This window comes from Bactrocera neohumeralis, unplaced genomic scaffold (assembly GCF_024586455.1).
Source record: "Bactrocera neohumeralis isolate Rockhampton unplaced genomic scaffold, APGP_CSIRO_Bneo_wtdbg2-racon-allhic-juicebox.fasta_v2 cluster09, whole genome shotgun sequence".
In the NCBI taxonomy this organism is placed as follows: Eukaryota; Metazoa; Arthropoda; class Insecta; order Diptera; family Tephritidae; genus Bactrocera; species Bactrocera neohumeralis.
The window spans coordinates 15798829-15824939 of NW_026089622.1; the positions used below are offsets into that span (position 1 = coordinate 15798829).

Genomic DNA, 26111 nt, shown 5'->3' on the forward strand with positions numbered 1-26111 from the left:
AAAGCAACGATTAACCTATTGCTTTAACATTGTTTGATATCATTTACAGCAACGTAAGTGTTGAACTTGAATATGTAGCAACGAAAGCCAACATGACTTGTTCGGTTCTCTCGAAGCAAACAGTACATAATAAATTTCAAATCTGTGAGCGACTATCTTCTTACTTTTTCTGATAGCAAAACCGGTAAAATTGGTTTACGTGACACCCAAAACCGACACAAATTCTGTTTCGAATATCAAACCAATAATTTCAGAATTCATGACACCTACTACTTTTTTTGATCGGTTTCAATTCTGATTCCGACAACTATCAGATTCCACAACACCCCTGAATAGAATAAACGCCTAAATATTTATAATTTTATGAATAGTGGAAATTAATAATGCAACTTATTTTACTAATTCTGATATTGTCACTAGCAAAACAAACGAAATTTTACGAGCTATGCGCTCACAAATTTGCCGCGAAGTAGAAGAAAGAACTAGTGAAAATTAATAATTGGGATTGCGTCAGTATAATTTTAATAATTTATTTATTGTATTTAATTTATTAAAAATTTACTTACTTACAAAAAATTAAAGTGAAAAATTTCAGAAAATAGGAGAGTAGACCGTGGACGAGTTGCTTAGCTTAAAGCAGGCCGGGAATCAAGGGTAATACTTTAGGGTGTAAAACCAATAATATAGAGTGAAGTCAGGCGGATGTTCGGCCAAGTTTTCCCTCAAATGTATTAATTTTAGATATACTGTTATGAATAAAACACGCTCTCTAATTTTCATTGGCATAACTCATATATTCACCCCGAAGGTCGAAAATCTTTAATTTGCTTTGGTTCGATTTAGCCCATTTTTGACATATAGACTTACCATTATAATTCCAGTTACATATATCACACATTACCCACATTTTCGATGAAAAGTCAACTGTAGGTACCGGAGTATAAATATGCGGATTTAAACTATTTTGGACATAAGGTTTCACACACTACAGACATTATTCGTGCAAAGTTTTGTCCAGTTATATAAATTGCTTCTTGATTTGGTTGCTGGAAACTGAACGATTCAAAAGGAATATAAAGTTGTGCTATATGACAAGTGGGCGTGGTTGTTGTCCGATTTCGTCCATTTTCACAATGTGACATAAGTCATGTCCCGTGATATGGGATTTCACCAAAAAGTGGGCGGTGCCACGCCATCGTCCAATTTTCACATCGCCTCTGATGAACCTCTCTTGTACTATATCTTGGTAGTAAAATTTAATGTCTCTGGCGTATGCAGTTATTGCTTTATCGCGCTTTTAGTAGTTTTTAACAGTATCGTTATATGGGTAGTGAGCGGGGTTATCCGATTTCCGGTTTTATGTGATAGGTACAACCGTTAGGTGAACAAAACTATAATACTCTGTAGCAACTGGTTGCAAAAGTATTAGTATAAAAACAGATAACTTTTCGAGGAAAACTATTCATTGACATTCCATGAAGAGGCTGCTCAGCGGCTCAATGACATAAAGTCCGAGTCTACCTTACCTACAAAGGCTGAACATCATATTCCAGAATGTCTGTCTTATCATCACAGCGTTGGTATTCTCTATTTTGAAAATTCATCAAAAACTTACAGAAACCAGACGCAAATTCTCATGAGATGAGGAATATATAGAATTACCAATACTGTAAGCCACTAACTTATTAATTGTACATTAAACTTTAAAAAATTTTAAATCGCAGATTCCCATACTAAATGAGTTTTTTTATTGTAAAATGTAGCTTATTTATATAACTTCACAATTTTTGGAATCGCATTTTGTGGGCGTTACCTTACTTCTATTCCGCCTGCCACCCTTTTTACTGTGCAAAGGAACACGTTTCAAGTTTCAGCGAATTTTATTAATTGGCCCTCAAATTACACGGAATTCAACTCTGTATCCAAATCATTTATATAATTCTGTATCTATTTTTTCAGATTTCGTTTAGGTTATAAAACCAACCTCAGGTGAACAAAATTTTTGTATTTTGTTGCAAAGGTATACAAAATATGGAAGTGTAAATTTAACTAATTTATTTATAATTGTATATTATAGTTTTTTATCCATTTCAAGCCTTCCAAGGTGTTAGTTTTTGGCTTATACTCGCATCCAATCCAGCCATCATATCCAGACATTTTTAATAAGTCGAAAATGTAACTAAAATCTAGTTCTCCGGCAACATCAGGTTCATGCCGATGAGGAACTTGAGCAATTTGAATATGTCCTATTATGTCTTTGAAGTCAGCGAAGGCATGTGTTATATTTCCCGTAATGTGTTGCAAATGATATAGATCCACCAATAATCTCAAATGGTTGCTGTTTATTTCTCTTATTATGCTACATGCTGAAATGAGAATAAAATTGGTTCAATCAATTCAATAAGGCATACATTTGGTTTCATAGTGGTTTTATTTTATCCGAAATAAATAACTTATGTAACTATGATATGGTCAAGAGAGGAGCAGGGTTTTTAATTTTTTTATCGTAAATGAATGCAGGAAACAGGACGCCGTATTTTTTAATATTTCTTCTTAAAAATTTTACATATTTCTCGAATGTAATACTTTAATAAGCGTCAAGGTCAACGAGATGCTGAAAAAGGTCACCGACACTGGCAAAAAACGAAAACCCAAGATAAATTTTTAAAAAGAAAATAGTACGTATGAGTACATATATATTTATACATAATATATATGCATGTAAAAACATTATTATCAGAAATACAACATTTCATTTAATTAAGATACCTCGCAAATTAATATAAAATTACTGAGGCATCTTTGGTCACATCGTCCTTCTTTTCCGTCGGGGCGGGGGCGCAAAACAGCGATCTGTTAAAGAACTTCGCTTTGATGCGGATTTTGGCTAGCCGTTCATCCACCGGGGGGAATGACAGTACTCGGCGACGGAGTCTCTCCCACCACGAACCCCACACCAAATTTGCGCTCCTTTATATGATCACTGTAGTAAATGTCACAAGGACCTACTCGCCTTAGCCCTTGTCCCGTCCATCGCATTTCTTGAACGGCGGTGCTGTCAGCATTCACTCTAACGAGGGCATCAACCAGCCGGGCGGCCGTACCTTCCCATGTATGGGACCGGACATTCCAGGTTCATGATCTTAAATCATTATCCTTAATTCGTTTGCCATGGCCGTCATCCGATATTGTTAAATCTTTTTCATTGGGGGCCTTTTTTACGTGGCGGGTCCCAAACCAAGTGCACAACCCTGTGTAGGAGATGTTTCGCCTTCTCGCTTTAGCTCGCCTGCGAACGGCATCGGCTACCCAGAGGATAATTGGTCAAAGACCGGAAGTCAAGAGCTGCTTGATCCATACGTAAAAGGATCGTTTTTGGTCACTCTCAAGTGAATGGCGATCAGAGAACTTTCCTCACTTGCGTGAACTTCTGCACATGACTCCATCCTCCCGAGAAGATGAAATATTCTATAAGAGTGTACAGCTGGTGGCATATGCCGATGTTATTGATATCATTGGCCTTAACAACCGCGCCGTTAGTTCTGCTTTCTCCAGAATGGATAAGGCATCGAAGCAAATGGGTCTGGTGGTGAACGACTCATTATTCCCGTCCTGCTATATGGTGCAGAGGGAACGATGAGCTGTACGAGATATACGACGGCATTGACATAGTTCAGCGAATTAAAAGACAGCGGCTACGCTGGCTAGGTCATGTTGTCCGAATGGACGAAAACACTCCAGCTCTGAAAGTATTCGACCCGCCGGGGGAAGCAGAGGAAGAGGAAGACCTCCACTCCGTTGGAAGGACCAGGTAGAGAAGGACCTGGCTACGCTTGGAATATCCAATTGGCGCCACGTAGCGAAAAGAAAAAACGACTGGCGCGCTGTTGCGAACTCGGCTATAATCGCGTAAGCGGAGCCTACGCCAATTAAGAAAAAAAATTAAGAAGAGGGGAGCATGGACGGACAACTGCCAGGACTCATTTGAAAACCCAGACAGTGTGGACTTTCCAGGCTGTAAGTCTTCGCTGCGAAGGGAGTACGGAGCAGTATTCGTTCCAGAACACATCTTTATAGAAAATAAAATAGAATGGGCAATCCGCTCATTCGACACATACAAATCTCCCGGTACGGACGGAATCATTCCAGCCATGCTGCAAAATGTACTATGTCTATCCGTGTCATGGTTATACGTGATTAGTAAGAGATGCTTGAAATTCAAGCTGCTCACACTCAAAATGGGACACTACGAAAAGTCCACAATTCCTATATTTTAAACTCAAAATTGAAGCCATGCTTAAGTTTTAAAATTTATTTTCAATATAATTCATTTTATTAATAATATTTTAAGACAAAACAAAACAATTTTTCCTTTTATTTCATAAAGCTCACTCTTAAAGTGGGACACTAAAATTATTTTATTATAATATTGCCTTGGACGCATGATTAGTATTTGGTTGACTTCCCATTGCTGGCAATCACAGCATGCAGACGTCGGGACATACTTCCCACTAATTTTTTGCAAAATTCTGGCTCAATATTATACCACTCTTCCTTTACAGCGTCCTTCAGAGCGGTAATATTTTTCACTCTACGTTTGGCAACTCTTTTTTTCAATTCCGCCCACAAAAGCTCAATTACGTTTAAGTCTGGAGACTGGGGAGGTGTCTCCAATACTTTCGGGCAATTATAGAGTAGCCAGTTTCGCGCATTCCAAGACTTATGCTTCGGCTCGTTATCCTGGTAAAACACGAAGTCGTCTTTTATGCCGAGATTTTCGGCGCTTTCCTTCACAGTTTCTTTAAGAATTTCAATATAATACTTAAAGTCCATTATTCCGTTGACGAAGTGTATTTTACCGACTCCAGACTCAGACATACACCCCCACATCATAAGAGACCCACCGCCATATTTTAATGTTTTTTTAATCGCCGCATCATGAATTTCAGTACGAGGTTTCCGCCAAGCAAATCTTTTTCCATCCGGCCCAAAGAGATTTATTTTAGTTTCGTCTGTAAAAAGAACCTAAAGCGATTACGAGAGAATTAAAAAAGGTAGGTAAAATTTACAATAATTCCACTTACTTTGGACCAGAACGTTGTATTGTCATTTATGTATATGTTTTCGAGCAAAATCATATCTCAACTGTCGATGCATGCTCTGCCGTGAAAATTATTACTCCTAAAGATTCGTCGAACTGTTTCAGCACTAACCTCTACATTTTTTATTTCCTTTAACTTATTTTTTACGTCAACTGCTGACAAGAGTGGGTCGTTCTCGATTTGTTTTAAACAATATCCCTTGTCGCGGTCGGATAATTCGCATCTACCAGCGCAATTTCGTTTTTTATTTTCAATATTATTAGTGGCTTTAAAACGCTTAATGATATTAAATACCGTGCTCTTCTTCTTATTAACTATTTTGGAAATTTCTCTTACCGATTTGTTGTTTTTATAATTATTTATTACAATCTTTCTTTCTTCGGCTGTAGTCTGACGCTTTTGTGACATTTTGAAGAAACTAACATCCGAACACTATGAAATATCACAACACACTGATTTAAGTAGAAATTGCCGACTGCAGCGTCCGGAAAATAGCGGTACTTTAAAAAAATTGCACGTGTCCCACTTTGAATGTGAGCATACAGTAACTAGATGAATATGTAAAAATGCCAATATTTTGAAAATCAAAGTGTACAAAAAAAATCAAAAAGGTAATTTTAGTTAAGCTTCAATGTAATGACATAAAATAAAAAAAAAATTTCGACAACATTACTGCACATATAAGAGATATTTAAGATGAATGATACAAAATAAGTAGTTTTTAGTAGTGTCCCATTTTGAGTGCGAGTGGCTGTATGTGCCAACACTCACTTTTGGACGCGTACATTAGGGCCGCAACGCCTTTTAGAAGCTTGTCCAAGGTGTAGCACGCATATATGATAGACAGATCAGTAGAGACTGCACTCCACACACTAGTATTTACAGTACCCCGCCAACCCATTAGAAACACGGACAATTATTCATATAGTTTTGCGTTCAGAGTCAAATAAACCAAAAATTATTACGATGTGTGAATGCAATTTTTTGTATAATATTTATTTGAAATATCATCTTTTCATAAAAAAACTTAAATTTTTTTAGTATTTGGTTGACAAACCTTTATTTTTATTAACAGCCTTCACTATTTGAGGCATACTATTCAAACAAATATCATCATTATTTTTAAATCTGGATCGGGAATATACTTTCGATTTAAGGAACGTTCAACAGTTTTCGGTGGAATTTAGATAGGGTGAATTGCCCGCCTAAGGTAATACAGGTATCCCTCGAATAGCACGGTACTTGAGTTGAATAGCACGGTTAAAAATCTCGAAATCTCGAATAGCACGGTTAAAAATTGCGACAACCCTCGAATAACACGGAGTTCGAATTACACGAAGTCGCGAAAATTCCTGTTAAAAATTGAGTATAATTTTCCTTCGAACGACTGTTTGTAGAATGACGCAATAATGCATTTGAATCAGTGGTTGAACATATGTAATTTAAAAATTATTGCGTTTATAAAATTTTACCTTTTAAATTTTTAAGTTTCACTTTTCTAAATTGAATGAATTTTGTTATTTTTGTATAACTGAAATTTTATAACTAAAAATAAAAAAAAAAAATTTCTTATTTTTAATGTTTTCTTAATTAATCGTTGGACAACAAATTTGTATGGATCTCGAGTTCCGAGTTGCACGGTTTTAAATAGCACGGAACGGAATCTCAAAAATTGTATGATTTATTAGTATCAAATAACACGATTTCGATTAACACGGAACCAATTAACCGTGTTATTCGAGGGATAACTGTATATTGATATCCAAGATGTGAAGAACAGCAGTCGTTCGTCGGGAGGTGTGGCAAGGCACCTCAGCGTGCGTATAAGTGTATTGGGCTGCTGGAGGATTCAGTGTTGCCAAATATGGTACAAAACCATCTTGAAGTACATTGGTGTACTGCTCACTATTCATCGTATCCTCAACAAATTAAATTGATTCAGGACCTTCCACCGATATGCAGCTCTAAATCATTACATTGGGGGAATATTTTACCGTTTTTTTAATGCAGTTCTCCACATAATGTTCACATGGTCTACGTCACACAAATTGAAGGGTTTCTGTCACAGCTTCTAGCCGGCATTCGTCGCTAAAGTTAATCTTCAATCCACCTTTGTGTATTTCTGATCGAGTTTGACCCTTACTTACTACTCGTTGATTTTTCATTCGCTTGGTCAATTTTGATTTCTTTGCTGTACGGCGGTTTTTAGGTTTTTTTTTTTTGAAAAGATGCGTTCAACTGTTCTTTGCGATATTTTTTCATTGGCATCATTTAGCTTCTTTTAAATTTCTTTAGCTGGTTTGCAGCGCAATTACAGAGCGAACCTCATTACTTTACGTCAAATGCGCTCAGACATTTTCCCATTTTGGGCAGCATTTTGCCGCATACTTCTGCGACCAACGGTGCAATATTTGAATGTGTGCTCAATTTTCGATACTCGAGTAACAGTAGCTGCACTCACTCCAATTTTTTTTTATTATTTTTTTGTAGGATGTGCTTTTATCTTTAAAATTGCAACAATAGCACTTTGGCTTTTCTTTGAAATGTCCGATTTTTTACCTATTTCCTAAAAATTATATTTTTAATTGTTTGTAATATAAAGCTTCAGAAAACTTCAAAAAAAAAATACTAACCTAACAAATAAAACTCTGGAATCTATGAAATAATACTTAAACACTTATGAAAAAATTCGATTTATTCCACTACGTCATACAATTTACTTCTGATGAGCCAAAAATCACAAATACTAATTCCAAGTGAAGTAAGCATCTCAATATGATTTCTTATTCAAGTTCCGCTAATTGTAACGGTATATTTTTTTTATGATTGACACCGAGTAATATGTAGTATACAGGCTACTTAATACTTACGCAGTGGAAAAAATTCAAATTTTTCGCCTTGCAAGCTTCCCCAGTACGTTATTCGTAAATTTTTCTATTTATTTACCATGTTTCTAATGGGTTGGCGGGGTACTGTAATGCCGAAAGGCCTCTTGAATCTAAGAAATACGCTCTTGGAGCATTCTATTCTGAACAGTATCCAGTCAATAAGTATTGATCCTGCTATACAACGTTGGATCATAAGTGTTTTGACATCTAGACGAATAAGAGCAGAATCAAGCGACGCTAAATTGAACTGCGAGAGAACCTGAAAGGTAAAGCCCCTAAGATAGTGTGTCTACAGACTATTAGCAGTACTCTCAATACAGTCCAAGAATTGGGCATCCCAACCGGGTCTAGGGTTGAACTCGGAGAAAACGGACCTGCTGGTGTTCACAAAAAAGCACAAAATTTCTCTATGAAAGTTCCCTTCTATAAATGGGACACAACTCTCTCTCGGACCGGACCAAGTACATTGGGGTTGTCTTGAGCAGCAGACTGCGGCTCCCTGCGCAGTACCCTTTCGAGGGCTTTGAGGACAACTCCAACAGCGGCTCTTTAACCGTCACTAAACCTGTCACCTGTAGACCTTTTGGCTGAAAACTGCCCAGGAAAATCGGCGGGGCGACTACTAGCTGCTGGATAATTTACATATAGAACATTCGAGCATAGCTCGGTGGGTAATGGTGGTTGGTCAAACACCGACTACATGACCCCACTTTTCAACTGAGAAAAAAGGTCAAATTAAACATAGAAATGACTGGCATCAACATCTATACTGACGGCTCGAAAATGGATGATGGAGTTGGTGCGGAAATATATTGTCCAGAGTTAGGCATAAGGCAGCCTTTTAAGTTGCCGTACCACGCAGTATATTTCAGGCTGATGTTCTTGCTGTTGCGAAAGCAGCGGAGCCGGCCTCTAATGCACCTGAGGGCAATTCCATACACAACATCTACATAGACAGCCAAGCAGTAATCAAGGCAGTAACTTCGTGTCGTATATCTGCCAGAAGTGTCTTAGATAGCAGGGTAGTGGTGGAAAGTGTTGCCAGAAGCAAGCAACTTAACTTCTACTGGTTGCCAGGCTACAAAGGCATCGAGAGCAATGAAATAATGGACGAGACTGCTAAGAATGGTGTAAGGCTAACATCCGAAAACGTTAACAAAATTGGGAAACCCATGCATTGTCTAAATGACGACCACGACAAAAGCGTGGTAAAGAAAATTAAAACCAAATGGAACGAGCTACTAGGGTGCAAAACTACAAATGTCATGTATAAAACGGTAGATCGGACGTACACAGAATTCCTATTGGAACTCGAGAGAAGAGACTGTAGAAGCATCATGGGAATACTAACTGGCGACTGTACGGTGGCAACACACGCCCGCAAGATTGAGCTGATAGATCGAGAAGACGTCAGTGGGACCTGCATAGTAAAAAAAAAACTTTGATCACGGTGGATCCCACAAAATGTCAATCGCCTGTCAACGTTTTTTCGACACCTTGTGAGGCGGCTGATGCGTAATCAAATTCTATATATCCAGAATATGATTTAGATTGGTCAATGTATGATATTTTAATGAAATTAAGTGACAAGACAAGTTATTTTTTAATTATATTAATAGTTTAGATTTGAATATGTATACAGTTGGTCAAGAACTTGGTCTTACTTTTATATCCCTAATCTAATGAATTTCCTCCTCACTCAATATATTGGGTAGTCGAAAAAGTCTTTTCGTATTTGTAATCAAACTTCAAGTAATTTTTTTATACCATATTTATAATGAACTTTAATGAACCGAATATGTACCATTTTGGTCGGCCTCTTTTTGCCACAGACTTCTCTTGAAGCCAACATTACTCCATTAAGGGAGTTCTGCATCGACCGATACAAATGGTAGTCCATCAAAATTTCCCAGCCAAGCTCTCCCAGTTTTCGCCGAGTCATCAAAGATGTATGTGGTCTAGAAGACGAAGCCCTTCTAGTTGATCAGTTGTGGCCGTTTTTTTCGATTGCTTGCTTCAATCCATCAGTTATCGACAGTCAAATGTAGAATCAATTGTTTGACCAGACTAGAGTAGTTCATAGTAGATGATTCCTTTCCAATCTCACCAAAGACTCAGCGTAACATTTCGAGGCGTCAAGCCTGGCTTTGCGACCATTTGTGGAGCTTCACTATAACTACATATGATCTTTTCGTACATTATTGTCGTTTTGACCCACTTTTCGTCTCCTGTTACCAATCGCTTAAGAAATGATTCGATTTCATTTCGCTTCAGCAGAGAATCGCAGAGCTTAATTCAGTCCATTACATTTTTCACAGACAATTCATATAGTATCCAAACATCGAATTTATTTTTGTAGCCAACTTTTTTTAAATGGTTCCAAACCGTTTGATGTTGAATGTTAAGTTCGTTAGCGATATCATGGCTGCTTATGTGACGGCCGTCAATCTTTTCCATTATGTCATCGACTGTTCAGAACGGAAGCGATCGAACCATTGTTGTGCTACACAAACTGATACAGCACCACCCGAACATAACCCTTCCTTACTTGTTTACTTTAGGTATAAACTTTACATTCTAATATATTTATATTTCTCATACTGGCCTTGTTAATGTCTCTCGAATTCCATTATATTTTGTGGAAGCTTTAACTTTTTTCTTTCGAATTACATGCGCATATTTAGAAACATTCAACACCCAATGATGAAAAAAATCGTTATCATGTCAGTGGCCAGTTTGTAAATATAGCCAGCCCTATGCTTTCCATGGAAGATATGCACTAATGTATTAAAACTGTTTCAGACTTTTTTCGATATTTGTCCATTCTAGATTGTAGCGTTTGTTTTCGCCTCTGAAAGCTGCGGAAAAAGTTTTTCATATATGTGAAAAGTTCGGAATCACGATTAGAGTCTTTATAAATTGATTAATAAGACCAAATTTAAAATGTAGTAATACCGGCCAAAGTTTTTGGCGGTAGTGAGTAGCATTCATTCATTCCTATTATACCGCAACCAAAGATAAGAGGTGTGTTTAGTACACCCACCTTGAATTCTAGTAAAAAAAAGCACCATCTGGCAGTCTTCGATAACTCCCACATGTATTTCATTTATTTAATTGCAGTTAATAACATTTTCATATTCTCATAATTCTCTTTGATATATACAAAATATGCGAATGGAATACGTAGATGGAAATTTCATCCCATTGTGTAGTAAAACACTCTTTAGACTTAATAATAATACCCAACGATTACCCTTCTCCCGCCCAACCGATGCGAGGAGCGCGCACGCAATCCGCGAGCTCGTCCGAGCTTTCCCACGCAGTAGCGCGAAAACAACATTATATGAGCGCGAAATAAATGCTTAAAATGAAAATATTCTCTATTCGTAATCGTCTTTTCGCACATACATCTGTTTACAACCATTCCATTATAATTATAACTAAAAAGAATCATACATTATTCTTTATTCGTACCACCTGTTGCAACCGAGTTTTTTATTATTATTATTATTGCAGGTAAGACAAAACTCGGTAAAATGTTGAAAGAGATACACTCCTATACTTAGAAAACTTTTTAGCTTGTCTAGAAATCCTATAAATAGCGAATGCATCGAATATGAAATAAGTTTTTAAAAGCTAATCGGCATCGTGGGTATCGGCATCGCGGCATCGCCGGTTACTAACATGTTACTCAATTAGTATTGTGCGCGAAGAAAAGAACTGGCATTTTCGCATTAGCAAAGTTTTTGCATTTGTGCAATTATTTAAATCTATATAATGGAAATTTTACAACGTATTAAAAGTGGTGTTTATAAAATTAGTGATGCATCGGGTTCAAGTGACATCTGGAAGTTTTACAATAAAATTGTGGATACCAAGACGGGGGAGAATGTACCCTATGTTATATGTTCACTTGTATGTTGTACATATGTATGTACTTCGTTTCATTTGCCATTGACGATACCAGATAGTAATCGTACGATGCCACGATGCCGCGATGCCGATGCGCAATGTTACCTTCGCATCGTGGTAATCGTCAGAAGTGTTACTTAGTAACGTAATCGTACGATGCCTACCTTAATCGTGCAGGTCTCTGATATGTACATATGTATATCATATGATTGCTATTATACTCTAACTCAAGGATGGGCACATTTTTAGCCCGCAAAGTTAGCAAAGTGCGCACGAGGGCTAGATGAGGGGAATATCAGTTTACTGTGAAATCAATAACATTCCTCCATAACTTAATGTTCATCGCAGAATGGTTGCGGCAATACTGATATTGTACACAAATTAAAGAGCGGAAGTTTACTTCATATCGGAATTGTACAGTTGTGTGAACAAAAAGAGGTAAACATAAGTTTCGCATTAACATTTGTTTTTATTTACCTTTGCATGGTGGGAAATTCTACAAGTGAGGTAGGAAAAATTATACTGAGTTATACTTGTATCTAAAAACAATTTTATTTAATAAGAAAACAGCACATTTTAAAACTTCAGAACACCTTATGGTTGTTCCTATTTGTAAAAATTCATTTTAGCTACAATTGGGAAAACTTTTCTCAAGTTGTGGGCTTTTATACGTACATATGCAAGGCAGTTTTATATATCTGCATATATAAAAAAGTAAGGAAGGGCTAAGTTCGGGTGTCACCGAACATTTTATACTCTCGCATGATAAAGTGATAATCGAGATACTGTTATTAGCAACTTTTTTGTGCGAGAGTATAAAAATGATGCCCTCTGAATTACATGAAAATGTCTGAGAGATTTACCGATATTTTAGGTGAAAAATTAGGTTATGCTAGGTTAGGCACTGAGTTCTTCGTGTTCGATATCAGGGACCTTGAAAAGTTATAGTCCGATCACGACAATTTTTCCACAGCTCAAATACCATATTTGTGTAAAGTTTTATTCCGCTATCATCATTGGTTCCTAATGTATATATTATACAGAGAAGGCATCAGATGGAATTGAAAATAGCGTTATATTGGAAGAAGGCGTAGTTGTGAACCGATTTCACCCATATTTCTTACATGTCATCAGGATGTTAAGAAAATATTATATACCGAATTTCATTGAAATCGGTAAAGTAGTTCCTGAGATATGGTTTTTGGTTCATAAGTGGGCGACGCCACGCCCATTTTCAATTTTTAAAAAAAGCCTGGGTGCAGCTTTCTTCTGCCATTTCTTTTGTAAAATTTAGTGTTTCTGATTGTTTTGTTAGTCGGTTAAGGCACTTTTAGTGATTTTCAACATAACCTTTGTATGGGAGGTGGGCGTGGCTATTATCCGATTTCTTCCATTTTTAAACTGTATATGGAAATGCCTGAAGGAAACGACTCTGTAGAGTTTGGTTGACATAGCTATAGTAAATTCCGAGATATGTATAAAAAACTTAGTAGGGGTTAAGTTTCATCATGATATCTCAATTTTTACTCAAGTTACAGCTTGCACGGACGGACAGACGGACGGACGGACAGACAGACATCCGGATTTCAACTCTACTCGTCACCCTGATCACTTTGGTATACATAACCCTATATCTGACTCTTTTAGTTTTAGGACTTACAAACAACCGTTATGTGAACAAAACTATAATACTCTCCTTAGCAACATTGTTGCGAGAGTATAAAAAGGAAGACAGGGAAAAAAAGCATTTTCAATAAATATTGCCAAATATGAATTTCTACGACTATCCACGATCTTTTAAAAATGCGTTGACGACATCCTCAGACCATTCATAGGAGTATGTGCATACGCGTATATAGATGATGTCCTAATATATTCAGCTAACTCTGAACAACATATGAAAGATATCACCAATATACTACACACTTTACACGCAGCCAACATGAAAATCTCGGAAACGAACGTTGTTTATCAAAATGTTTTAGATTAGAACTCGAATTTTTGAGATTTACAATTTATTATATACGCTTATGTAAAAATAAGAGGAAACTGAAGAATAAATACTTTCAATGTTTGAAGAGTATTACTTTGTTGAATTTTTTATTGAATCGCTATGACAATTTTCTTATTATTCATATTTATGTACGCTTCTCAATGTTAGCGTTATAACAATTTTATGGAGTAAATAGATAATATCGTACGAAAGCATTCTCATGAACTGCATATCCTTTATCAACAATATCTTGGTCAATCCTCATCCTTAATTCATAATCGTCTAAATTTATGAAAAAGATTTCGTCTATTTGTTTCATTATTTTCATAGTGAAAGATTCGTTCAAAGCAATTTCTTCAAAATATTTGATAGCTTCTCGCGACCAGTATTTCCCATTACTTGGCTTGATATTTGCTAATCGGAAATTCAGAATTTGCTCTACATCCTGGTATTCCCTTTCTTCCGGTCTGAATTTTACGGTGACGCACGATGGGCTATCAATCGACTGAACAACAACTGTTTTTTCCTGAAGATAATCAGAATGGAATGTTCTTCTCATATCGAATCTTTTCATCGTCATTTTTTGTATGGTATACTTTGGAAACAAAAAACTTTTTTATTATATTTAATTATACTGTATTTGTTATTGACTTTTTTGTTTGGCTATTAACTTACTGTTTTATTACACTTTTATGAATGGAAAATCACATTATTTTCAAATACAGAGTAATTATTATCGCAGAATATAATTATATACCATGAAATTTCAGGTTTTTTGTTTGCTAAATAAGTTGACTTTTGTTCAAGTAACAACAATATAATGTGACATTACTCATTCATGTCAAATGCTTATGTTTTTGTTTTTCTTATGTTTTTGTTTACACTCAAACGTCAAATAACTAAAAATTTACATTTTTCGTTTGTGGATATTTCATAAAATCTGAAAATAGGCAATTGCTTTGGCAAATTTATCGCATATTTGAATATTCAATATGTTTAAAAAGAAGATGACAAAAATGTCTATAATGAAAAAAAATTAAATGAAGTATAATAGCCGATAAATATTTATTTAAAAAAAAAATTAATAAATTATTAATATATTTACGAACTACGCAGCAAAGCGCGCCGGGTAAGCTAGTTTATTATACTTTTTGTTATTTGTCTTACATTTTAAAAATTTGTAGTAGTTACAAAGAAACTTAAAATTGTTAGGCAATTTTACAGTTATTACCCACAGTGCAACTTTCCATATATGCGCGCGCTCTCATTTGTAAACATCTTCTTCTTCTTAATTGGCGTAGAAACCGCTTAAGCGATTATAGCCGAGTTAACAACAGCGCGCCAGTCGTTTCTTCTTTTCGCCACGTGGCGCCAATTGGATATTCCAAGCGAAGCCAGGTCCTTCTCCACTTGGTCCTTCCAACGGAGTGGAGGTCTTCTTCTTCCTCTGCTTCCCCCGGCGGGTACTGCGTCGAATATTTTCAGAGCTGGAGTGTTTTCGTCCATCCGGACAACATGACCTAGCCAGCGTAGCCACTGTCTTTTAATTTGTAAACATGGTGTGGCAAAATACGTTGCTCTCATTTGTAAATATGGAGTGGTAAAATACGTTGCTCTCACTTCCCTCTTCATGTTTGCCCGCGATTATCCCCTCCTCTAGCCCTCAAAATGTGCACTCGTGCCTTCAAGATGCCACTGAGGGCTAATATGCCCACCCCTGCTCTAACTTGATACTCATATTATATCAAAGTATAATCTTAAAGTTTGTGAGAATATTTTGCAAAATCTTCATATTTTTTTTAAGTATACATAGTTCCTAAGGAAAATTATCAACACTAAACTTTTCAATGCAACTTTGATAAAATTTGTATCTTTCATAAATTGCCGTATTTGAGGACCAACACATAATTTCAACTTTTCCATACTAAGCTTAGGAAATCCACATACTACTGTGATCAAATTGAATTTTTAATTTATACTTCGCGTGTTTTTCGATTCGGTAATTTTTTTTTTTTTTCGTAAGTTGGTACTACTTTTAGTGAAATCTATGGTAAATTTCAAAATATTCATTAGTATTTGAGATACGTGTCGTTTTGTGAGGCCCTAAAAGTGAATTCTTCAATTTTTACTATGTCTGAATTTATTGAACAAAGAAGTGCGATAATGCACCATCCCATACTGCATTGGTTATTCGGGATCATTTCGAGGATTTTTCGAAGTGCAATGATGACTAGAAAATTCGTTGGCATAAGTGTATTGCAGTGCGAGGGGATTACTTTGGAGAAATTAAATGTAAAAAATTCATTACATAATATATACCCTTCACAGGTGCATATCGTCACCTGAAATGCAAAATAACGTATCATCAAAAAATTCGAAATTAAATGTCTTATTGATTACGCTTCACTACTTCAAATTACATACATAATATAACATATGGTCAATATTTTCTGGTTCTCCGATCAAATATAAACTAGTTTTAACCAATATTAAAATTTTGTTTCACTCATGTTCCATTTTATTTCGTTTTTCATTCATGCCGCTGTAAATTTCCGAAAATGTTGTTACGCTATTTTGCATTTCAGGTGACGATATATATATGCTGTATTAACCTTTATGTCAACAGAGAATTTTACATACGCACGTCAACAGACAGCATACCCGGGTAACACCATACATTTTGTATGAAGATTAGTGTAGCGTAAGGTGAAAAGGAGGTTTTGTTCAGATTTCTGAACCGTTATAATTGTAAAGAAGATATTTTTGTAAGGATACAAATATCATAGTTCAAATATTTATGTTCATTATCGCCGGCGCATACGAATCTAGTCTTAAACGTAGATATGTATTTACAAATACCCTTTTCTATCAACAATGTAATAAATGTTCATTTCGGGTATATTGATTAGTGACCTTAGTATTTAATGTATGCAATGTAAAGGATTGTTTGCCCTTGAGACCGCAAATGATCCTAAACGAATAATAGCTAAAAAACAATTATGTTTACCCTGAAGATCGCAAATGACCTTAAACTAACAATAGACCATTGTGTTTGCCCTTGAAAACACTTATGCTTAAGATATGTATACATACTATCGGTATGTACAGTAGATTAGTGTTAAGATGTGTGTATGCATTCAGGATGTGGTGCATACATGAATTAGGATATAAATAAAGGAGCTCTGGGCAACCAGAGCTGAGTTCTATTTTACAACCGAAACCCTACGGTAAAAAGTAAAGATTGTGTTGTGCAAAAATAATTACAAAATGGCAGATGGAGGTTGGTTAGAGCCTGAATTTGAATATGAATCTCATGAAAATATCTCGGAGAGAGGAGAGGAGTATGGGTGTCCAGATAGCGATGAAGAGCCATGACATTTGAAAATGAAAACGACAATGAGCCTGTTATAAATTCAGCGGACTCTGATGTGGAAGACGTACAGCCGCCTGAATACAATCCAGAGTATGATAGTGACGATGATATAGATGAAGAGTCAGTGGAACTAGGAAATTCTGCTAGTTACACAAGCAGTGATCAGACAATTTGGAGTGGCACACAACCACAAAACACCAGAGTAAGAGAGCACAACGTGCTAAGATCTGGAGTGAACGGGCCAAGTCGCCTAACTGATGGTAAAACTATAATGGAAACGTTCAAGCTAATAATGACAAACGAAATGTGTGACGTAATAATCCGTGAAACAAACAGAAAAGCCAATACAGTGTTTGATATGATAAACGAATGCAACCCAACATCAGAACGACGTGTTTGGAAAGCAGTAACAGAAACAGAATTCGACGCATATTTGGGATTGTTGCTGCTTGGTGGCGTTACTCACTCTGGCTACGTTCACACAAAAGATTTGTGGAAGACAACTGCACATCCACTGTTTCGAGCTTTAATGAGCATCAGACGATTTTGGGAAATAAGTCGTTTCATCCGTTTTGATAATGGAATCACGCGGGAGCATCGCAAACAATATGACAAAGCGGCTGTGATGCTGAATAGCAATTTACGAAAATATTACACCGCATCAGCCAACGTGACAATTGATGAGCAGCTGTACCCGTTGCGCGGAGGAACTGGCTTTACGCAATATATTCCACCAAAGCCAGCCAAATACGGCATAAAAGTGTGGTGGATGTGCGACTCGATTACGTCGTATCCACTCAAAGGCCAAATCTACACAGGAAAGGCAGCGTCCGGCGAACGTGAGGCAAATGTGGGTGAAAGAGTGGTCAAAGACTTGTGCGTGGGCATGTTGCGTGGAAGTGGACGCAACATTGTTTGTGACAACTTTTTCACAACACACAACTTAGCAAAACAATTGATGAACGATCACAAATTGTCCATACTGGGCACAGTCAATAAGCGCCGCAGATTTGTGCCAAAACAATTGTCCATTGCAAAAGGGCGCCAACCAGAATCCACCATATTTGGATTCAGTGAGAGCGTTGCCATGTGCTCATATGTTCCTAAAAAGAACAAAGCTGTTGTGCTATGTGTTATCTACAATGCACTTTGATACGAAAATTGTTGGTCCTAGACGTAAACCAGCTATGATAATGGATTACAACAAGTACAAAGGTGGTGTTGACAATATGGACAAATGCCTTGCTGAGTATTCCACCAAACGGCGTACAAATAGATGGCCTTTGGCGTTTTTTTATAATATCCTGGATGTCGCAGCCTTTGCCGCATATATTATTTACACGGAGAAAAATCCACACATGAAGGTGTCAACAGCACGGCGCAGGGAATTTCTGCACGATCTCAGCGAGCAACTGGCCCGTGCGGAGGTAGATGTCAGGTGCACCAATCCGCAAATATGCAAATAAGCAAGCCCATTTGTTCAGAGCACTCAAAGGATATGCCGCGCTGCCTGAATTGCCCATAAATAGTAATAAAATTATTTTAATTTTCAATTTATTGTCAAATTAAATAATATTATTATTAATAAATTAAATAAAAATTAATGAATTTAAAAAAAATGTATTTTTTCGCTTTTTTCAGTATTGTTGCTTGAAAATTCAATGTGTTACCCGGGTATGCTCTCTGTTGACGTAAGGGATAGTTGTTAGTTTTTGGTCATATCTCAGTTCCAGCTGGTCCAGTCCGGCTCAGATTTAACCACAATACGTAAAACCCTTCAGACTAGGCAATCATGAAATTTCAAGTTGATCGGACGGATCCAGAGATATGGCACTTTAAAGGCAAAAAAGTTACCCGGGTAACGCTCTGTTGACATAAAGGTTAATCAAATCTCAATAATTTTTTCGGAGATTACGTTATTACCAGTCAAATTTGGTGAAGATACCACGTCAAATGCGAAAGTTTTCCATACAAGCCCTTGATTCCGATCGTTCGGTTTGTATAGCAGTTATATGCTATAGTAAGCCGATCTGAACAATTTCTTCGTATATTACCTTATTATCTTAGAAAATAACCTGGGCCAACTTTTGTGAAGATACATTGTCAAATGTGAAAGTTTTCCATACAAGGACTTGATTCTAATCGTTCAGTTTGTATGGCAGCTATATGTTATAGTGGTCCGATATCCGATTGTCGGCAGTTCCAACAAATGAGCAGCTTCTTTAAGAGAAAATGACGTTTGCAAAATTTCAAAACGGACAGACAGACAGACAGACGGACATAGCTAAATCGACTCAGTTCAACATACTGATCATTTGTATATATACTTTAAAGGGTATACGACGCTTCCTTCTGGGTGTTACAAACTTCGTAACAAACTTAATATACCCTGTTCAGGGTATAAAAACACATCCAACGCTTTGACAAATTGCTTTATCATCCCTAACTTCATCACATACTAAATCAATGGGTTCATTTTCAAAAACTACACTTAGTAGATTGTAAGTATGAGAATGGGGACTACTCACGTCAAGCTTGTATGCGCGAATTAAAAGCGCAGAACCTTGACATTATTAGAAAAGTCAATATATAAGAAATGTTAATATCATAAAAATAATAGCATATTCAATATTTTTATACTCTTGCAACCAGGTGCTACAGAGTATTATAGTTTTGTTCACCTAACGGTTGTACGTATAACCTAAAACTGACTAGGTTGACTGTCTGTCTGTCCGTCCGTCCGTGCAAGTTGTAATTTGAGTAAAAATTAAGATATCTTGATGAAACTTGGTATGCAGGTTCCTAGTACAAAAAAATATCGAGTTCGTAGATGGGCGTAACCGGACCACTGCCACGGCCACAAATCGCCATTAACCGAAAATATATAAAGTGCCATATCTAAGCACTAAATTAAGATATAAAACTGTAGTTTGGGCGTAACAAGTTTAATGTACATATCTCCTAAGCCACTTAAGCTACAACAACCAAATTTGCTGAGTACAAATCTTATAAGAACTTCTACCGATAGTGTGAAAATGGATGAAATCGGATAACTAAAAATTTTACTACCGAGGTGGTACAAGAGCGCTTTATCAGAGCCTGTGTGAAAATTGGACGATGGGCCCACTTTTTGGTCATATCACGAGACTCGACCTTTCAATTTGATCACCGATTTCGAAAAAATTTAGTACGTGGTATTTTTTTAACATTCTTATATTAATTGTAAAAATGAACGAAATCGGACAACAACCACGCCTACTTCCCATATAGCACAATTTTAAATTCCAATTCGATCAGTTTCCAGTGCACAAAAATTAGAAGTAGTTAATATAACGGGATAAAACACGAATAATGCTTTTAGTGTGTGCGACTTTATGACCAAAAATATTTAAAATCCAATAAAAACTGTTCCAAGCATCTAGGTATCGAATATTTATACAGCGATCGATTTCGAAAAAATTTAGTACGTGGTATTTTTTTAACATTCTTATATTAATTGTAAAAATGGACGAAATCGGACAACAACCACGCCTACTTCCCATATAGCACAATTTTAAATTCCAATTCGATCAGTTTCCAGTGCACAAAAATTAGAAGTAGTTAATATAACGGGATAAAACACGAATAATGCTTTTAGTGTGTGCGACTTTATGACCAAAAATATTTAAAATCCAATAAAAACTGTTCCAAGCACCTAGGTATCGAATATTTATACACCGGTACCTACAGTTGACTTTTAATCGAAAATGTTGGTCAATGTGTGATATATATAATGGAATTAAGGGATAATCCTTTTATAATGGTCTATCTGTCCATATATGTACTTAATTAAAAAATTTTCGAACTTTCGGGTGACTTTGTACCGCAGTCATACCAATGAAAAAACAAGAGAACGTGTTTTACTCATAACAGTGTATCTTTATGCCAAAAATAAATAAGCGAACAACTTTACTTACACCCTATATAACTAATATCAGGATTTTCGAACATCAAACTGACTTTATTCTATATGATTGGTTTTACACACTGGCTTTAAATCTTGCAAGTTGCGCGAGTATAAAATGTTCGGTTGCACCCGAATTGAGCCCTTCCTTGCTTGTTTTTAATAAATTTGTAACCTGGGCACATGAAACTATCGACATTTGATCGGGCGAAATTTGCCAGGGCGCTGAAAAATGTTGTTTCTCAATTTTGTAATAACGAAATCCTTAATTAATTTTTTATGCCAAATACTGAATTGAAAAATAAAAAAAAACTTTAGTCCCAAATAACAAAATAAAAAAAGACAATTTTAATGCTAATTATAGGGTTTCAGATGTTTGTAAATTTTTAAATTCCATATTCCTTTTTCTAAATCTAAATTTGAAAATCCATTTTTTCGTAGATGTTATTCCAATTTTTATATTAAAAAATATGTTATTAATTTTTATTCTAAGATGTTTTAGTTAAGGATTAAATTTATAATTTTTATTATGAAATTAAAGTACAAAATTCTTTATTTTTATCCCAAAATCAAAATTAAAAATTTGAACCCAATTTTTAACCCTTAATTATCTACATATATATATAAAAGAAAGTTGTGTTAGTTACACCATTTATAACTGAAGAACGGCTGAACCGATTTGGCTGAAAATTGGTGGAGAGGTAGCTTAGAACCAAGGTAAGGACATAGGATACCTTTTAAATCTTTATGTCAAAATTTAATACAACTCATATACACAAAAATTATATTTCAAATCATAAGCATTTATTCAAAATTCATGTTTGTAGGAATCATTTGTACATACATATGCCTACAATTTTAAACAGATTCTTCCTCAAAAATAAATTGCTAAGTAAACAATAAAAATAAAAACCAAACAACTTTTTTGGCTACTTGGTCATACATCGCAGTTATATCTTGAAAATAAATTACTATTATATAAGTCTATACTAAAACCTATATGGACATACGGTGTGCAACTTTGGGGCACTGCTTGTAATTCAAATATTGAAATTCTACAAAGATACCAATCGAAAACTCTAAGATTAATTACAAACGCGCATTGGTTCATAACAAATAAAGCCATTCATTCAGATCTGAATATACCTTTTGTTAAAGATGAAATTAAAAGATTTAATTCAGCATACTTGCACAGGATAAGTTATCACGACAATCCTTTGGCAGTCACGCTATTAGATGATAGTAATGAAACTATTAGACTAAAAAGACAACATGTTCTAGATCTCCCATTTAGGAATTAAGTAAATGTTTAATTATATACATATGTTACTACGAAATTAAATGCATAATTAAAATTTTTATATAAACATTTGTATTTAGAACATATTGTTATATTGTATAGTATTTTTGATCTCATGGGAGACCAAAAATATAAGTCAAATTATGGTTTTGTTATCAAATTTGCTTATTATTTACTAAAATAGATTGTAAATAAAATGTATTTAACTAACACTAGAATGACTGTCGATTGGACTCCAGTGGGAAATGCTGGAGCTATGTTCTATTGTCACACACAAAAATTGGGTTTTATTACAATTAAAGAGCACTCAAATACTTCTCAGGATCAGTTATTCGTTGCTTTTGTTGGATTATGAACTTGCGAGGCACGCACTTTGCACAGAGCTTTCGCCTCTTTAGAGCATCATTGTCCTTGGTGCTCATTTCGCCTGTTTCCAGCTTAGCAAATATCTTTTCAACTGTGGATTTCCCTGAGCCCAAATTCAACAGAATTTTCCCCAAAAAAACAATGCTTTATTAACACACGAAATGTTTTATGATCCACTTTTTAGTAAACTAACACAAGTTGCTTCACAAAAATGCTATATCTCATTAACTAATAGTTATAATCCAACTAATAGAAATCATATAGATGGTAGTATTATATTATCTATGTATCAGCCACAGTGAAGCGTGGACGGGTCCTCTAGTTTAATTATAAAATTCATAACTCTGGTTCCTATTGCACGAAACAAAAATACAAACGATAGTAACACAAATGGGTACGAGTGCTTTAGAAGCTACTCACAACTTTATTTCAAACTGTCCTGCTTGTTCGGAGAAAACTGAGGACAATTCTTTTTAAGTGCTCTCGCTTCTCAGAAATTAAAATTTAATATTTATATTTTTAATACTCTAGCGAAATAGATTCAATGATATTGACTTTTTTTATAATTTTTATTAATCCATTAAAATGTGTATATAAAGCCTCGTAAAATTCAGAATAGGTCGCTTTCCCACATTCTGACAAAAAATAGCACTGGGAAATTGTAATTAAATTCCCCGGGTAAATGATATTAAAAAAAAAATGTATTTTGGTAAGTTTGTAGGATTGTCCTTATTTACAATGCTCAATAGTAGAGCAAACCGTCAACCAGTTTGTTTACAGCAGCTGCTTAAATTGGTACACCTTAGTAGTGCGTTGCGATTTTTACAATGGATAAAAGTATCGAACTAAGAATTTGTCTCTTGTATTTCTAACCAAATTTCGTGTGCGGAATCGTTGCGAAAAGACTTACGGCGATTCAGTTTTATCAGAAACACAAAACTACGAGTGGTACAAAACCTTCAATGACGATCGAGAGATCGTTGAAGTCATGTCTCGTTCTGGACGACCTTTGACATCTTCTACTGATGAAAATATTAAAAAAAAAGAGGATATCATGCTTGAAAATCGTTAAGCAAGTGATAGAGAGGTGGCAAGAGAGCTCGACATCTTTGGCGTCCAATCGAATGATTTTGGTAAATATTTTGGGTATGACATACGTTCTTGCTCAACTCGTTCCGTTCAAGGGCTATACCAGTGTGACACTTTCAAAAAAAAATTTTTTTTTTGCTTTTTCGATAGTTTATATATTCAAAAATATCCTGTGAAATCAGCAAGGTCGTATCTTGAATAGTTTTTGAATGGCAGCGTTCTAAACAGCGACCGCTCACGAGTTTTTAAACGAGTTTTTCTCGAAACGACATTTTTCAAAATTGCTGACATCATAACACAACGAGAAATTGACCGATCGACTTCACTTAAAACTGGGTATAGTTGAATACATTTGCTATACAATGGACTACGATCTTTTTGATTGGTTGAAAATTGTCAATTTGGCATTAAAAAAACGACAATTTTTTTCATAAAAAAACGATTTTTTTTTTCAAAATTACGCCATTTTCTTAAATTTTGATATTTTTCAAAGATCGTAGTGCATTGTATAGAAAATATATTTAAATTTAATAAACATTCTGAATTTTTTTGTTTCAGCCACTCATTCGACCGGAATCAAGCCAGCAGTTGAGGCACTTTTTTCGGCACTTCCGCAGACAGCACATAACTCCGTTATTTTTCAATATTTTCGAAAAAAAAAAAATTAATATAGCTAAAAATATACTTTATTACGTCCATAGAACGTCGAAACATTCAATCTAGTATAGCCCCTTAAAGCTGATTTTTTTCAAAAAGAGTACGATTGTGATTGAATTTAAAGCCAAAAACGCAATGAATACCACCGATCAACCAGATTTGGCTGAAATTGCCGCTCCGTGGAACCCGTTAAAACGATATTCCCTGAAGGAGCTGAGGGTCATCCCAAAAACGATGTATTTTAAATTTGTCACAATGACGAGATATTTTTGCATGTTCCAGTTTCCAATTTAAACAACTCAACGAGAATGAAATATACATATGTAAATATATGTGTTCATATATAAATTATACTTATAATTGATTTCTAGAATTGCATCAAATACGTTTAAGCATGGGTAGATACGAAAGGCATTTTTAATTCATAAAATAAAATTGATATTGTTACTAATGTTTAAAATTTATTTTAATTCACCTGTTTCGTATGAGTTCATAAAGTATGACGGCAAGGCATATTTGTTGATCGGTTCAATCAAGCCCATCATGTCCTCCTTTTCTAAAATGTCCGCTGAATATTTTAAATTGCTTTTGTAGGTAACCAAATGTTCGTTTGAATCTCCTTCAATGAGTCCTGCCATTACATGAATCCTAAAATATACGAGTATAAGTATGTATACATATATGTAATGTGTTAAAAAATATGACATGATTTTTAATTCGATTGAAATGCAATGAGATCTCAAACCAAGTAATATATAATTACGCCAATGCTTACTTCGGTATTTCGAAAATTAATTACTATGATATCTAAACTCTAACTCCAAGTCAAACTTATGTAAGGTTTTATTATGGATTAAACTTTGTTTAAATGCAATATACTGTATCTGAATGTCGTTGCTATAATTTCGATATACATATCTTATGTATCATAATCTTAAGCGCATTATGTTCAAAAAACCAAACACTTTTACAATACTAATCTTTACTGAGCAAGTTTTAATAAAATTCAGGGTTCGTGTTTGCACACTCATGACCAGTGAAACTATACAAATTTTGTTCATATATTTACATGTGTATGCTAAAAGTTATTTTATTTGCTTAAAATTTATGTGTCGACTAATAATTAGAATAAGAGTTTAGACATATTGTGGTATCTACTTCATTATAACAATTATTTTTGTAATATAAACTTAGTTATAAAAATATATAAGTAGAGGGCGCAATTGAGTAATAAAACCCATTTGAAGAAAAAATACAAAGAAAAACTAAGAATACTACATTTGTAAAGCTCACTATGGTTATGGACGAAGTTCAATTATGCGCTCACAAACTGAATTACAATATTTGTTATTATAATTTTGCGTTAGTTTATGAAGTCTGTCCGACACTAGCGCTATGTTAGCCAGAAGGTGCAGATTCATTGTGGAGTGGATCCATGGCAGGATCAGTATCATTTTTATACTCTCGCAACAATGTTGCTAAGGAGAG

General features: G+C 35.3%; 1 protein-coding gene across 1 annotated transcript; it reads right to left on the bottom strand.

Annotated features, from left to right (window-relative positions):
• Positions 1–1861: 1861 nt before the first annotated feature.
• LOC126764446 (putative hydroxypyruvate isomerase) lies at positions 1862–25806 on the bottom strand. Its single transcript, XM_050482133.1, has 2 exons — positions 25099–25806; positions 1862–2366 (listed from the first exon to the last, which is right to left on the bottom strand). The coding sequence occupies exons 1-2, from the start codon at positions 25328–25330 to the stop codon at positions 2059–2061; spliced, it is 540 nt and encodes a 179-aa protein (XP_050338090.1). The 5' UTR covers positions 25331–25806; the 3' UTR covers positions 1862–2058.
• Between the last annotated feature and the right edge of the window lie 305 nt (positions 25807–26111).

Coding starts and splice junctions, on each gene's coding strand:
- LOC126764446 (XM_050482133.1), bottom strand. CDS start 25,330: ATGTCATATTTTTTAACACATTACATATATGTATACATACTTATACTC. Junction 2,367..25,098: donor TATGAACTCATACGAAACAG/GTGAATTAAAAT, acceptor TTCTCATTTCAG/CATGTAGCATAATAAGAGAA.